The sequence below is a fragment of the Artibeus jamaicensis genome, unplaced genomic scaffold (assembly GCF_021234435.1).
Source record: "Artibeus jamaicensis isolate MK-2021 breed Jamaican fruit bat unplaced genomic scaffold, CSHL_Jam_final contig_1998, whole genome shotgun sequence".
In the NCBI taxonomy this organism is placed as follows: domain Eukaryota; kingdom Metazoa; phylum Chordata; class Mammalia; order Chiroptera; family Phyllostomidae; genus Artibeus; species Artibeus jamaicensis.
This window is the reverse complement of record NW_026521407.1, coordinates 24,989,186-25,003,937: the sequence shown is the minus strand read 5'-3', so window position 1 is coordinate 25,003,937 and position 14,752 is coordinate 24,989,186. Positions and strand designations below refer to the sequence as shown.

General features: G+C 52.8%; 1 protein-coding gene across 2 annotated transcripts in view; it reads right to left on the bottom strand.

Annotated features, from left to right (window-relative positions):
• Positions 1-14,752, bottom strand: part of KSR1 (kinase suppressor of ras 1) — a 148,677-nt gene that overhangs the window by 51,163 nt on the left and 82,762 nt on the right. For both annotated transcript variants that reach the window (XM_053656033.1, XM_037146025.2), the window contains exon 2: positions 13,168-13,308. In XM_053656033.1, coding sequence (XP_053512008.1) covers positions 13,168-13,308 — 141 coding nt within the window. The remainder of the gene's footprint in view (positions 1-13,167; positions 13,309-14,752) is intronic.

Below are 14,752 nucleotides of genomic sequence, written 5' to 3'. Positions count from 1 at the left end.
GTGGGGGGCCGGGGACCCGGGCACCCGGGACACCGGGCCACAAACAGAGAGGGTTTTCCCTGCCTTGCTGCCACCTGAGTCAGCGAGGAGCACCATCATCTTCCTCCTCCCAGTGAATCATCTGGGGAACCCCCACCTCCACATGAACTCCAACTGCCCCCAATTCACTTGTAGCTCTCACATAGTTGGGACTAGGTGGTTTGGATACCCACGGAAACTGCTGTACAAACTGCTGGCTATCAAAACCCACAGAATTGTACACCAAAACCAGTGAATTTTTACTATATGTAAATGAAAAAAACAATGTAAAGGGTTAAGGAGCTGGCTACCAGCGGCTGGTAGGGTTGTGGGGGGGATTCAAATTCTCCTACAGTGAACATTTGTAATTAGATTTACAAAATGTCACTTTAAAATACTTTTTAAAAAGGATGCCCTGGCTGCTGTGGCTCAGTGAATTAAGTGCTGGCCTGTGAACTGAAGGGTGGCCGGTTGGATTCTGGTCAGGGCACATGCCTGGGTTTTGGGCCAGGTCCCCGGTTGAGGGCCTGCGAGAGGCAACCACACACTGATATTTCTCTTCCTCTCTTTCTCCCTCCCTTCCCTTCTCTCTAAAAACAAAGAAATAAAATCTTTAAAAAACAATAAAGGAAGGGTACTCCAGCATCACAGAGGGAATGTGCGACGTGGTCCTATTTATGAGAATTTAAAGTATGTGTTTCATGACCCCAGCTCTGGAGCCAGGCTTTCTGGATATGAATCCTGGCTCCGCTGCCTGCCATCTAGGGGACCTCGGGTGAGTGACATTGTCCCTTCATTTCTCTAATTCTACTACACACAGGGGATCAGAGCATCGCCTCCTGCTATGGACTAAACATTGTGTCTCTCCAAAATTCACACGTTGAAAACTAATCTCACCGTGGTGGTATTTGAAGGCGGGCCTTTGGGAGGTGATTAGGTCATGAGGGTGGCAGGATTGGCGCTCTGGGAAAAGAGACTCCGGAGAGCTGCCTGACCCCTTCCACCCTGCAACTACAGAGCAGGAAGACAGCCATCTAGGGAGCAGGAAGCGGGTCATGGCCAGAGACTGAATCTGCTCGCACCTTGACCTTGAACTTCTCAGCCTTCGAAACTGTGAGAAATAAATTTCTGTTGTTCATAAGCCACCTGGTCTGTGGTATTGTTGGTACAGCGGCCTGAAGGGACCAAGACACCTCCTCGTGGGGTCACTGGGAGGACTGAACGAGATACTCCATGGATGATTCACAGCTCAGTCTTAGGCATGTTGGGAACATTCACTAAAGAAATAGAGTATAAATTCATGAAATAAACTACTTTAAAAAAAGAAGAAAATAGGGGGAGGAGCCCCAACCCGACAAAGGAGGCTGACTGGAAGGAAGTACACCAAGATGTCTGTAGTGTTTCCTCTGAACCACAGGATTACGGGACAGACCGCCAGTAAGTGGTAGTATTACTGTTTTCTCTAATTTCTGTACTTTTCACATTTTGAGAATAGATATACGTATAAATTACTGAATATTAAGAAAAAAAAAGGCCAAGAGGCAATGATTATCTCCACGCACAATTATAGATGAATTACTTTCTTTGCTTTTCTATACTTTAAAAGTGAAATATTCATTACTTCCATAGTGAAGAAAATGAAGAACTACGAAAAATGAAAACTGAGGGATAGGCTCACCTGCCATATTCTAGAAATACAACTTCTGCAGACCACCCCCAAGCCCTCTCTGAGCCTGAGGCCCTTCACCTCCCACACACACCTAGACACACGGAGCTGTGAGGCTCTGGTCAGGGACAGGATTGGGACAAAAAGGCCACTCCTGAAACACCCAGGGGAAAGCCAGGTGACCCGTCCCCATAGAGAGCCCATGGTGAGCATGTGGGCGGGGTGCGGCAGCAGCTGCGGTTATTGTTTTTGGAGAGAGGGAGAGTATTTGTGCCCGCCTCTTCAGCTGTTGGCAAGACTGTCTTTCCTCCAGGAACCCATTTCTTGGTGCAGGCGGCTCTGACCCTTCAGATCCTCTGCCACACTCCACCGAGCCCATAACCCAGTTTGGGCCAACTGGAGTGCTTCATCTTCCTAGCCCTATGATTGGTTCTGATATGAACACATGACCAAAGCCAAGCCAATCACAGCCTTCCTGGAATTTTTCAGCTTCCATTCTAAGGGGAGAAACTCTTTATAAGCAAGAGCTACTACTATTACCCTGGAAGGAAGTGAGGCTCAGCGGCTGCTGCCCTTCATTCCTGCCATGTGGAAGCGGTCTATCCGAGAAGTGCACGCTAGTAGCGTCAGCTGAGCCCATGCGTCCAGACTGCGCCTGTTACCGGAACTGACAGAAATCTTGGTCTGCTCAGGCCAGCTGATATTAGAACTTGGCGTGGAAAAGTTCTAGCTAGTAGGAGAATATAATAGCTCTTACTTAATAGGTCACACTATGTAAAGTCAAGCCATCCTTCACTTAGTAAGTTATACATGCCATCCTCCATCTGTCTATCCATCCATCCAATCAACAGACAGTCACTAAATACCAGGAACTTTACTTATTAGCACTGGGCTACAACAGTGAACAAAATACATGGTCTTATTCCTTAGGGAGCTGATGTTCTAATAGGAAACACAGAATTCAAAAGAACACCCAAAGGTAACTAAAATATGTCACTGAACTTTGTGAATAAGTGTGAAAAAGGAAACAGCATGCCTAGATGAAGTGGTGGGTGTGGGTGGCATCTAATTTTAGTCGGGGTGGCCTCTCTGAAGAGCTGACTTCTAAGCTCCTGTCAGAGGGAGAAAGCGCTAGCATGAGGGTACAGAAATTTCCAGGCAGAGGAAAAAGAACATACAAAGCCCTGGGCTATTCCAGGAAACGACCTGATGTGTTCTCTCCAATGAGGGGAAGAGAGAGGAGGGGCAGGAGACAACACGGATGGAGGCAGACACCAAATCTGTCGGAGCCTTGAAGGTAGTGACAGGGGAGGAGTCTGAGTTTTGTGCTGAATGCAATAGGACGCCGATGAAGGGCTGTACTCAGAAAAGCGAGATAAGGATCGGACTGGGGTTTTCAGAAGAATCGCTGTTGGCTCATGAGATGTGAAGTAAAGGGGAAGGCGAGAGTGGACACAGACTGCGCTGCAGGCGCCGTTGCACAAGTCCGTGCAGCACTAGGACGAGGGGGGTGGCAGTGGTAAAAAGGGGGGGGGGAGCATAGACTCGGGATCTGTATGTGGAAACGGACCTCACGGAATTTGCCAGTCAATTAATGGTGGAGGTTGAGGAAGCAGGAGGAATCAGAAATGACTCCTCGGTTTCTGACTAGAGCAACTGACGGATGAGTAAACAGGCCCAGTCAGGGAGGCAAGGGACTTGCCCACGATCACACCACTGCCAGCGGCCAAGTTAAGGTTCTGTCTGCCTCCCAACACCAGGTTCTGGGCTAATTCCAGGGCTCATGCTCCTAAGCAATCTCGTTTGCTGACCTTGCTGCCTGCCCAGTGGTATACAGCTGGACGTAAGGGCCAGTGACATGTATATGCTGATGTTTTTTAAAAAGAAGGGTGAAGAGAAAAGACTTTTGCTTTATAATAATTAAAACAGCATGGGGTTGACACACCCATTTCCCAATATCTAGTTCATCAGGTCTGGTCTAGAGCAACCTTGCCCTTGAAGCAGTTCTGTCCCTGGAGTAGGGACAGAACACAAGCTGGCAGCCCAGGAGCTCGGTGGTCCAGACGAAGTTCAGGGTCACACTAAGCTAAAGGCATCTCGTAGCAGGGGTACAGGCACAAGTGCTTGCTCAAGTCCAGCCCGTCACCAATGGAAACCAGAGGCAGCCCAGGAACCCTAGGCCTCAGCAGGTCATCGGCAGCCCAAACAGTTCCCCCAGAGACCCTTGCAACTCGACCTCTGCAACCCAGATGAGAGCTCCCGAGATCCCTCGGCCCAAGACAGCGAACTCTCCGGATGATCTTACCTGAACGGAGTCATTCAACAAGAACGCCTACTCTGTGCCAGCGCAGGGAACAGTCGCCAGGTACTGCCCGTGTGGCACTTCCAGTCTCACACGTTTCCACTGGGCCCGGCAGCTCAGAAATCCAGAGAGTGAGGAGATGCGCTCGTCTTTCAACAGTGCCAGTCAGTACAGGGCTAAGCAGTTTTTCAGATTTCTAGAAACCAGGGGTACCCCACTCTCAAAGCTGAAAACATGGCACTTTGGCTCAGGATCAGAAAAATAAACCACTTCATTAATTGGACAGAGTGATGTTTGTGAGTTCCGTAAGGACAGGAACCAAGGTATAATGCCTAGAACAGCACCTGGCACACGACAGGCGGTAAATACACTTACTGAGTGAGCACAGGACTGGACCAATAGGAAAAACAGGAATAGCCCCCAAGTTCTGGGTTTTGCCACATCTCATCCTCTCCTCCCTTGGGGCAGGTCAGTCCGCTGGCATTGTGGTTATTTGCAGATGTTTGCATCCCTGTGCCTTGTAAGGCCCCCAAGAGCAGACTGTATGTTGTTCAAAATTAATCCCTGTGATGATTAATCTGGGTACAAGGTAAGTCGTTAATCAGTGTAGAATAAATAGATTTAAAGAAAGGAAGGAAGGAGGGGAGTGAGGAAAGGAAGGAGGCAGAGGGAGGGAGGAAGAGAGAGGAAGGAAGGAAGAAAGGGGGGGAGAACAGGAGGACAATGAGGAGGAAAAAGGGAGACGGAGAGAAAGCTCAATTCAATTACACAACTATATAAGGTAGCCCCAGACTGGGTTACTCTGGGTAAGATATCAGATGACAAAATCACGTAGAAAGAGAAGTCTGGCTTTGGAGTCACAAGGACATGAGTTTGAATCTCAGCCCAGCTACCAGCTAGCTGTGTGATGCTCACACATCACTCAACATCTCTGAGCCTCAGTCTGCCTAGCTATGAAATGGGGTCCATGGTGTCTTCCCCACCCCGGGTATATGGATTATACAGGATGACATATACCACCCTGCAGTTTGCCCCCTTCCCTCCATATTCCAACCTCAGCTCTTCCCCTGGCTCGCTGGGTTACACCAGCCTGCCAGTCCACTGCCCAGACCTCCGTCTCCCCCTCCTAAGCGGAGGGAGCTCTGTGGCCCATTCCCACCGGGTTGGTACTGAGATCTCAATTCCTCGGTACCAAGGCAGCCCCAAGCACAGATCTCTGGGGTGTGTGCCACAGTCTGAGGGGGCAGAGCAAGGCTGTCACGAGTTCGGCCTCTGGCTCCCAAAGGGAGAGGGTGGGACGAGAGGAAGAGGGATGGGAGGGGAGGCTAGGAGCCAGGCGGCAGGGTTCACGACGGTTTAAGCTGCACCCAGGAGTCCAATGCCAGTTCGCTTCTCTGGTTTAACCCTACAAGCCTCCCGCTTCGTATGGCCTACAACTAGGGACCCACATAGAGCAAAGCCCACACCCAGGAAACGGGACGTGGCAGAGGTCAGACACCATCCTTCCCCATCCCCAAGAGGAGGCCTGATTTGAAATGTGGGAATGCAAGGATAGAAAAAACGGGGAAAGAGAAACATGCCCATTCACGGCCACAACCAAATTCCCTTACCGGACCCACCTCCATCTTCTGTTCCAAAAACACCACCAGGGAGAGCTGACTCCAGCGACCCTGCACCCGTGCCTCGGGCCTGGAGCCCCAGCTCTGCGGCAGCCACCTCTGCCTGCTAGGACTGACCCCAGCTAGCGCTTGCCACTTCCTTTAACGACTTCCAGCGGGGAAATTGCTAAAGAAAAAAAATGGCTCCATGCCAGCAGGCTGTGAAATCATTTCCCCAGCTGCAGCCAGAACATGAAGCTGTGATTTTTTAATTTTTAACCCATGAAAGGGGGTTGGGGGGTGGTGGAAATAGCCCCTGTGTGACTTTGGATGGCTAGGGAGGGATGAAGGGGCCCGGCTTCCAAACTCATTCACTCTCCTGCTCATTCAGTAGTCAGCCCTCGGCCCTCCAACCCTGTGGGCGGTCAGGGTGGGCACGCCCCATCCCCAAACCCATCCCCATGATGAATCTAGCCTTCTCGCTCCTAGGAGTCTGATTTTCCTTAAAACAATTCGACATTTCTCTCTCCCTTGCCCCCCACCCCCGCACACACTTCGGTGATGTCCCAGATAAAACCCCAATCCCTGCACTTCGCGTGAACCCACCCTGGTTGAAAGACCAGGCCCTTTCAAACCCTCGGGATCCTTGGGGGTCCTGTCCCCTCCCTCTGGTGCACTCTCCCCTTCCGGCCAGGCTAGCTCCGCTCCCAGGGAAGCCATCTCTGGGAAAAGCCCTTTTTGCCCTCCCCAGGCCGAGATCACCCACTTGCTCCCACAGACCCCACTTGGTGCCAGCTCTCAACGCGTGTGTTTCTCCCCAGCCTGCGAGCTCCTGGGACCGGGGAGAGTGTCTCCAGCATCCCGGGTCTCAGCACAGGGTCCACCAGGGCAGGCTCCGGACCTGCGCTGTCCAATACGGCAATAGCCACGTGTCTATTTAAACTAAAGTTCCTAAGGGTAAAACTCAGAATTTGGTTTCTCAGTCACACTATGCATATTTCAAGTGCTCCATGGCCATACGTGGCTGGTGGCTACCGTGGTGGACGGAACAGTGTAGAATGTCTCTCTCAGTGTAGGAAGCTGCATCAGACAACGTCACTCTAGACCAAGGTCTGACAACTGGGTAAACTCATGAAGGCGTCTCCTAAGGTACCTGTCTCCAGCGTCCCTACAAGAGAGAACAAAGGAGGAGTCCGAGCCCCATGCGTCAGAAGTGCCACAGCGACCCTGAGGCCGCAGAGAGCTGGGATGGGACTCGGGCGGGGAGGGAGTCCAGAGGGCAGACAGAGAGTCCCCTCACCCGCCCCGAAACCAGGAAGTCCAACCACCACCCCGTGGCCACTACCACACCCGTCCCCTCTTCATTCTGCAGAAAGGCATTATTTCCTAGAAACTTTATGACCACAAAATGGGGACCACAATCTACAGCCAGAAGCTGAAATGACACTTAGATAACCCTAGAGAAACAGACCCCAGGAAAGCAGTATCAAAAGGAAGAAGAAGATTATACACACACATACAACGCACGTGTTTTCCAGAGAGAACTATCAGGGCCCCAGTCAGGAAGCCACAAATGGTCAAGTTCAGCAGAGAGCTGGTCCGAGTGGCTGGGGGGACAGATCCCACTGCACGAAGACGGTCCCCAGAGGTCTTAGGGTAAATCGCCAAGGACTGACTGCACCAGTTCTGGGCCCCACGGCACTTGAGAGTTCAGCAAAGGAAAAGCATCAGACTTCATGGATTTCGATACCTTCCCCCAGAAATGGAACCAAGAGAAGGACGGACAGATAAGAGACCCCGTTTTAAAGTCTGGCACCTCAAGCCTCCATTCCATGGTGACTTTTGGTCACTCCTGCACCCAGCAAATACTTGTGAAGGGCTCCCCGCAGGCCAGGGCTGTGCCTCTGGGCACACGGCCTCTTCGGGCACGGGCCGGCGCCTTCCACACGTGCCTCGATGGGCACAGGTGGGCACCCCTCAAACACAGTCCTGCCTGGAGTGGCTTGAAGAAATCTCATCTCTTACTAGTCTACTGTTAAAGAAAAACACAGAGATGAGGTTGAGACTAAAACCTGCAGAATGATTTATAGTCTATGCTCCCATGTTAGTCACCGTAACAAAAAAGGGAAACCAATTTATGTGTAAATAAAAACAACGTGGCATCCTAGACTGGCTCCTAGAACAGAAAGAGGACATTAAGGGAGAAACTGGTGAAATCCAAACAGACTTCAGAGGTTCGCTACGAGTAATGTATCAACACTGCATTCTTGGTTTTGACAAGTGCACCGTGAAAGAGGTTAACGATGGGGAAAGGGGGTGCAGGTGAAGGTTCGTAGGGGAACTCTGTACTACCTCTGCAGACTTTCTATGAACCTGAAACTTTGCCAAACAAAACCATTGCTGAGGGAGCACATAATGGTCTAGACTTCTGAAGTCCAAGGAGGCTCCACTTCGGAGGCCGACCTTGGAAAGGCAGGGCCGTTTGGGCCATTCGGAGCCTTGGTTCTGGAGTGCGCACCGGTCTTGGGTGGGCAGACCCAGCTGTCACCGAGAGCGCGTGGGGGCCCGCGGGGCCTCAGGTGAATGTTCCAGACCAAAGAAATGTCGGGTTAAAAAGAGGGTAAAACCAAATCGCACCCTGGGGCTGGCTTTGAGGGCTGTGCCCAGGGGCCCTCTAGCTCGGGGCTGTGCTCCCAGACGGTACAAGGAGAAACCCAGACCAGGAGCAGAGCTGAGTAAAGGCAGCCTGTCCCCGAGCCCCCCACAGCAGGGGCTGCAGCGACTAAGGGAAACAGCCCTTCTTTCCCCTGCAGCACAGTCCGGCCCAGGCGAGGGCCAGAGTGAGGTCTGAGGGAAAGAAGCGGAGCAATCCTGAGAAAAGGGTCTGGAGAGTTTGTTTGGAAAAAATGGTGTGACATCCAGGAAACGATTCCTTGTGGTTGGGAAGACGCAGGCAGAAGGCTGCTCACTGCCCCCCAGCCCCGCACCCTCAGACAGCCACCCCTCCCACTGGTGAGGACGCCCTTGTGTGGCCCTTGGGACCCACAGCAGGTAGGGAGCAGACACCAGGCCCCGCTCCCATGTGCCACCCTCTGTCTTGAGCCCTGGGCCGACTTCCACTGCCTCTTGGTTCAAAAGGCTGCTCCTGGTCAGCGCTGGCCCCTGCCGTCCATCACTTGCTCCTCCTCCCACCCCCTGGTGGCTGCACAGAGCTGCGCCATGTGTGGCCTCCAGTGCCCTCGCCAGGGAGTAACAGCAGCTGAGGAGGAGGCAAGAAAATCGCCTTGTGTTCCCTCCTCCACCCCAGCAAACACTGCAGTGCCTCTGCGCACTTGACCCTACTACGGCCCCGACAAGCCAGCATGCAGCACACAGGTCTTCTCCCATTTTACAGAGAAGGAAACTGAGGCTTAGAGAGGTGAAAGAGTTTGGCCAGGTTCCCAGAGCCAGGACAAGAAGCAGGAGAAGATCAGGGCTGAGGGCGAGGACTCTGAGAGTCTGGAATGGAGGACGCCCAGCTCCGCCCCTCACAGCTCTGAGGTCCTGGGCCAGTCAGGACACCCCGGGGGCCCCAGCTTCCTCGACTGAAACGGCAGGAGTGGTGCCCACGCCCAGTGGCGCTGCGACAACTAGATGAAGCAGTGCGCGCAGAGCAGGACACGCAGGACACGCTCTCTGCAGGCCAGCTTCGAGGCAGGCAGAGGCTCCAAGGGGAGCTGGGAGCCAGCTTCAGCCGTGGTGCTGCCCAATAACCAGAGACTGGAGCCTCCTGGCCAGGGCCTGGCTGGACTCCTAGAAGCAAGACCCCTTCGTGGGCAAGGAGAGTCAGTGTGGTCAGAAGGGGAGTGCCGCAGCGGTGCCAGGACTGCCTGTGGCACTGGCCCGCCCCGCCTTCCCAAACAAGGCCCTCTCGCTGGCCACAGGCTGACTCACGGGCAGCTGGGCACAGCAGGGAAGGTGCATTTGGGGAGCTCTGGTCCCTTCCACTGGCCTTTCTTGCAGGACTTCAAAAGCCGGGCCTTGGAGTCACCTGCGTCATCACCCACTCAAGACCAAACCCTTGACTCCTGGGAACACCCACCATGTCCTGATGAGGGTCATCCTTCCTCTCTCCGCCCTGCTTCCCTCTCCGATAAGCAATGGCCATATCAGGCCCAACATCAAAGAGGGTTGTGTGGCAAACAATCCAGAGAAGGCAGGTCCCAGTCTCACGGAGGTTATATTCCAGTGGGAGGGTAGGCAGACCAAATTGGACAAATTAGATAAACTCCACCAAAGAGTCGGTGTCGTTGAGAAAATCAGCCGAGGTGCACTGGTGGAGAACAAAGGGTGGGACTGAGCCTTGGATCAGGTCATCAGGGCGGGATGCTCGGAGGAGGTGTCGGTGGGCCTGACACTAGAATGCTGTCCACGGGCTCAACCAAGGAAATGCACCTCAGGGAGGGGAAGAGCCAGTGCAAAGGTCAGAGAAACCAAAGGGGATGTTGAGCGAGATGAGAGGGCAAAGAGAGACCAGCAGAGGCCAAAGCATGTGAGGCATCTGGAACTTATTTGGACAGAAATGGGAGCACTGCAAAATGACGTGATCCAATTTCTGTTTCTTAGTGGGCACTCTGGCTGCTGTGTGGAAAATGGAATGAAGGGGGTACCTGAAAAAGTAGGGAGACAGTTAGGGGGCTGCTGCAGGAGCCTGGGCAAAGAGCACGGTGGCCTGGACCTCAGTGCTGGACGCAGAGAGAGCTGGACAGGTCTCCGGCATGTCTGGGGGCAGAGGCCACAGGGCTCACTAGAGGACTGCACATGTGCGTGAGGGCAAGGGGGGACGCGGGGATGGCCTCCCGGGTTTGTGAGCAACCGGGTAGACAATGCTACCATGTCCTGAGACGAGAAGACAGGGTGGGAAGAAAATGTGCTGTATGTATGGAAGGGGAAGAACAAGAGCTCTGCTTGAAACATGTTCGTTTCGGAGCCGCCTCATGATCTCCAAGTCACTGGAGAGGCCCCTGGGCAGCTGGAGACGCCCCTGCTGCCTCATCCCGACCCCTCCCACCTCACCCAGCGCTCTCTGCCCAGACCCTGCCCCAGGCCTGCAAGCCGGGTAGCATCCTGGCTCCCACACCACATCAGCTTTTGGCCTCTGCTGCCTGTCTGACCCCTGCATACAAAGGAGCTGGCGCCTCATTGGCCACCCAGCTCTGACGCATCACCCACGACTTGGGGGCTGCCACACCATCTGACTCCGCATCTGCTACGCCTCTGAGACTGGCTGGAAGACCGCTGTCCCAGCTGCCACCACGGGGCTTCCCAGGACCAAACGGCCCCTGCAGCTGGCCTCCATAATACTGGCATCTATCCTGGGCACACCTGAGTCTCCTGAACACTTCAGATCTCTGGGTCTCCAAGGGAAATCATTCAAGGAGCTAAGTCATCTGCCAAAGATGTCTTAGGCCCAAGAAAGGAAGTTGGAAAGCACAAGTGTGGAGTCCAGCAGGCTCAGGTCTGAACCGTGCCTGCTACTAGCTCTGGGACCCTCAGAGAGCCCCGTGGCCTCTCTGAACCCAGTGGTCCTCAGCTCTCAGGCAGGGATGATGCTGGTGAGATGCTGGTCAAGTCACTGTCCTTGTGGGGCCCCAGAATCCTCAACTGTAACCACAGATCCAAGTGAGAGAGAAGCTGCTTTCCATCTCTGAGCTCTGAAGGAGGGGAGGGGCAGATGCTGAGGCTGCGCTGGGGGCTCAAGGGACCATTGGATTCTCCCTGGTCTCCAAGTCCATCACTTTAAATCTGTCATCATGGATGAACCCTGCATCTTCAGATCTGCTTCCTAAATGGCAGAAAGCTGCTGGGCAGGTCGGTGGGTGAGGAGACGGATGGCGAGGTGAGGCTCATCACACATACTACGTGCGTGTGTGCACGTCACTTAGGGATGCTCCGGGAGACTTCATCTCGCAACACGGTCTCCCTCAACCTCCATGTCGGCCGACTGCTTCCTGCCAACTTCTTCACGGCTGGCATGGACCGCAAACACGGGGGCAGCTGGGGCCGGGGCCTGTAAGCCCCGTGGACCCCCCTTCGCCATCCTCCTCCCCCCGCCCTCGTGACAGGAACCTTTTATGTTCATGTCACTTCCTGTCCCAGAATCTCTCCTAGAGAAAAATCCCTAAATAAACAAATAGCTTCATAAATAACATTAACCGCTATATTGTATATAGTAACCAACGAATTAACTTATACCTGGTAAACTTCATCACATACACTCAATCAAAATTATACAGCCACTTTTAAAAAAAAGAGGTATGAAAATATGGGGAAAACATCCTGATTAGCGTATCAAATAAGCAAAATATAATAATGTTTCTTCCAGATGGTTTAAACCAGTGTTGCCCAATAGAAATGTAATGCAAGCCACACACTTCAATTTTAACTTTTGAGTAGCTGCATTTTAAAGAGGAAAAAATTCATTTTAATAACATTTTATTGAATGTAATATATCCAAAGCAGTGTCGTCAACATATACTAAATGTAAAAAGTTGTTAAATATTTTACTTTCCTTTTTCTGTCCCAAACCGTAAGGCTGCAGCACACCGTCAAACTGCAGCCCATCGCGACATGGGCTCGCTCCTGCCAGGCGGCAGCAGCCACGCTGGCTGGTAACCGCCTCACCAGGCTGCACGACCTAACCCAGGAAGAGGTTGTTAGAAACCCTAAATAATAGAAAAAAATGACTAGAAAGAAAAATCAAAGTCCTAATGATCACAGACTTTCTCTGAGTGGTATAAACATGAATGTGACTTTTCCTTCCTCTTTCTGTTTTCTAGAGTCGTCCACACACAATGAATGCATATTACTTTTAAAACAATAGGAAGAGTCAATCTTTTTTAATTTTAGAAGGAAGGGTTTAAAAGGCCTGACCGGGTGGACTGCACCTGCCAAGCCCGGACGCGTTTTGCCCCACAAGAGCCGCCCGTGCCCGGTGCCACACAGCGGGCCCGCTCTCCGTGCAGGCTGCCCAACGGGTGGTCAGCTGGTGGGTGGGCAGCGGGACGGATAGGAAGACGGGGCAAAGGAGGGGAAGCCGTGCACTACAGCAGCTACAGGAGAAGGTTAAATCCAGACTCCTGCTATTTCCAAACCCCAAAGCTATCCCTCACTAGCCATATGGTTTTAAAGAAGTAATTGAACCACTCTGCGCTTTAATTTTTTCAAGCATAAAATGGTAATAGCATTAGTAACTCCTTCACAGGATTTTGTGAGAGTTAAGTGAGATTATCTCTACCAAGTGTTGAACACAGTGTGTGCCGCATGGCCAATGTTTCCAGAAATGTTGGCTGCTGTCCTTCTGGTGAACCAGTAAACCTCCAGTGTGGTCAGGCATCTGGCCCACACAGCAATGGCCCCCAGGACACACACTAGAGGCACATTTATCCCGGGTCCCTCCTGCGGCTGCTGCCCCCACCCAACACCCCCTTCCTGAGAGCAGACAGCACCACCCCTCCAGTGCAGCCACAGTGGAGCTGTCCTTGGTTTGCATGTGGCCCCTCTGCATGACCCACCCCCTACCCCAGCCCCCATGGCCCCCGTACCTGCACCACCTCTGGCCGCACATTGAAGGTGTACAGCCAGTCACTGAAGCGAGGGTAGCTGTTGAGTTCTGCGGTCCTCTCACCAGGAGCCACGCTCAGCTTGCACTGCCGTTGCTTGCAAATGTACCGGACCAGCTTCGCCTGCGAGGAGCCCAGAGAAGAAAAGGCGGTTCATTCAGGGCACACACAGGTGGCCACCCTGAGCATGCTGTAAGGAAGCTCCGGCAAACAGGAGCCTGCTGGATTCCCCTCTGCTGCCATTCTGACAGTGCTGCAGAGGGAAGGGAAGAAGAGCCTGGAGAGCCAGCACGAGACCCGGAGAACCACCCGTAAGCCCCTTCCCCACGCAGGGACGGCTGACACTGCCTCAGCCTCGGGGGCCGTGATCCTCAGAGAGTGATGGGCCAGAATCGTCCGAATGGAGAAGGACTTCCTGCCGCAGTGTGGGAGGTTGGGCTGGGGGAGAGGGTTAGCAATGGATGATAAGGAAGATGTGGGGTGATGAGTAACTTTCCACTCAGGATACAGACAAATTACTTAACACCACACCCCCAGAAAAGCCTCAGTTTCTTCCTTTAGAAAATGAGGATAATAATAGAGCTTCCCTGTCAGGGAAGCTGAGAAAAAAATAACACACTCAGTGTGTGCCTGGCCCCCGCGTGCTGGCCATGCCTACGGGGCTACGGCAGTACTGGCAAGGCTCCATGACTTGGGCCCCACCACAGGCTTTCAGGGCCCCCACCCTGAAATGTATGCAAATTGCAGACATGCGAGTCTGGGCATTTTTCCAGGGAAAGACAGCCCACAGCTTTCTGAAGACTAACACTTCGAATAAAATATGTTTGAACAATGCCAGCCCGACGGTCTTTTTGACAAATACAGGGCTCCTCCACCTGGTGGGCCGCGTGGCGCTGAGGAACACCGAGGGGTGAGACTTGCAGGAGGGTACAGCCCAGGGCGGATTTAACAGGAGGGAAAAGGCCTCCAAGAGACGGAAATAAGAGCCCAGCGAAGAAGGCCAGAGTCCCGGCTCAGCTGCGGCCACCAGCGCCCCCGGCCCAGCGAGAGCTGCCGAGATGCTGACTGGACTCCAACGGCCCCGCACTGGTGACTTTCAAGCTGCCCCAGAGGACAGGCCACCTTCAAAGACTTGCGCGGAGACCCCACCACTGCAGCCACTTCCCAGTCCCGCTGCCCCTGGAAGGGTGTGGCTGTTGTTAATGCGTTCCTTTATCTTTCATCTATCATACTTCAGCAGATGTCTCTAAACGGCATGGTCACAATACTAAAAAATGGTGAATGATATTATAATTTAAAATTATCATGTATCTAGGAACACTCCCAATTTCCAAAGAGGAGCTCTTGACCGTTTCTGCAGTGCAGACCCCTCTGGCCGTCTGGGGAGGTCTGCATCTCTAAGAATAGTGCTATTAAAGTGCATAAAACAAAGCGCGCAGGATAGCAGAGAAAATCAATCACACGTAAATACACTCATCAAAGTATTACTTAAAACTGTGACAGGGCACTAAGGCTTCTTTATTAAAGCAGTAAATCCTGCCGGGCAGCGGGTCTCAGAGCCGCTGTC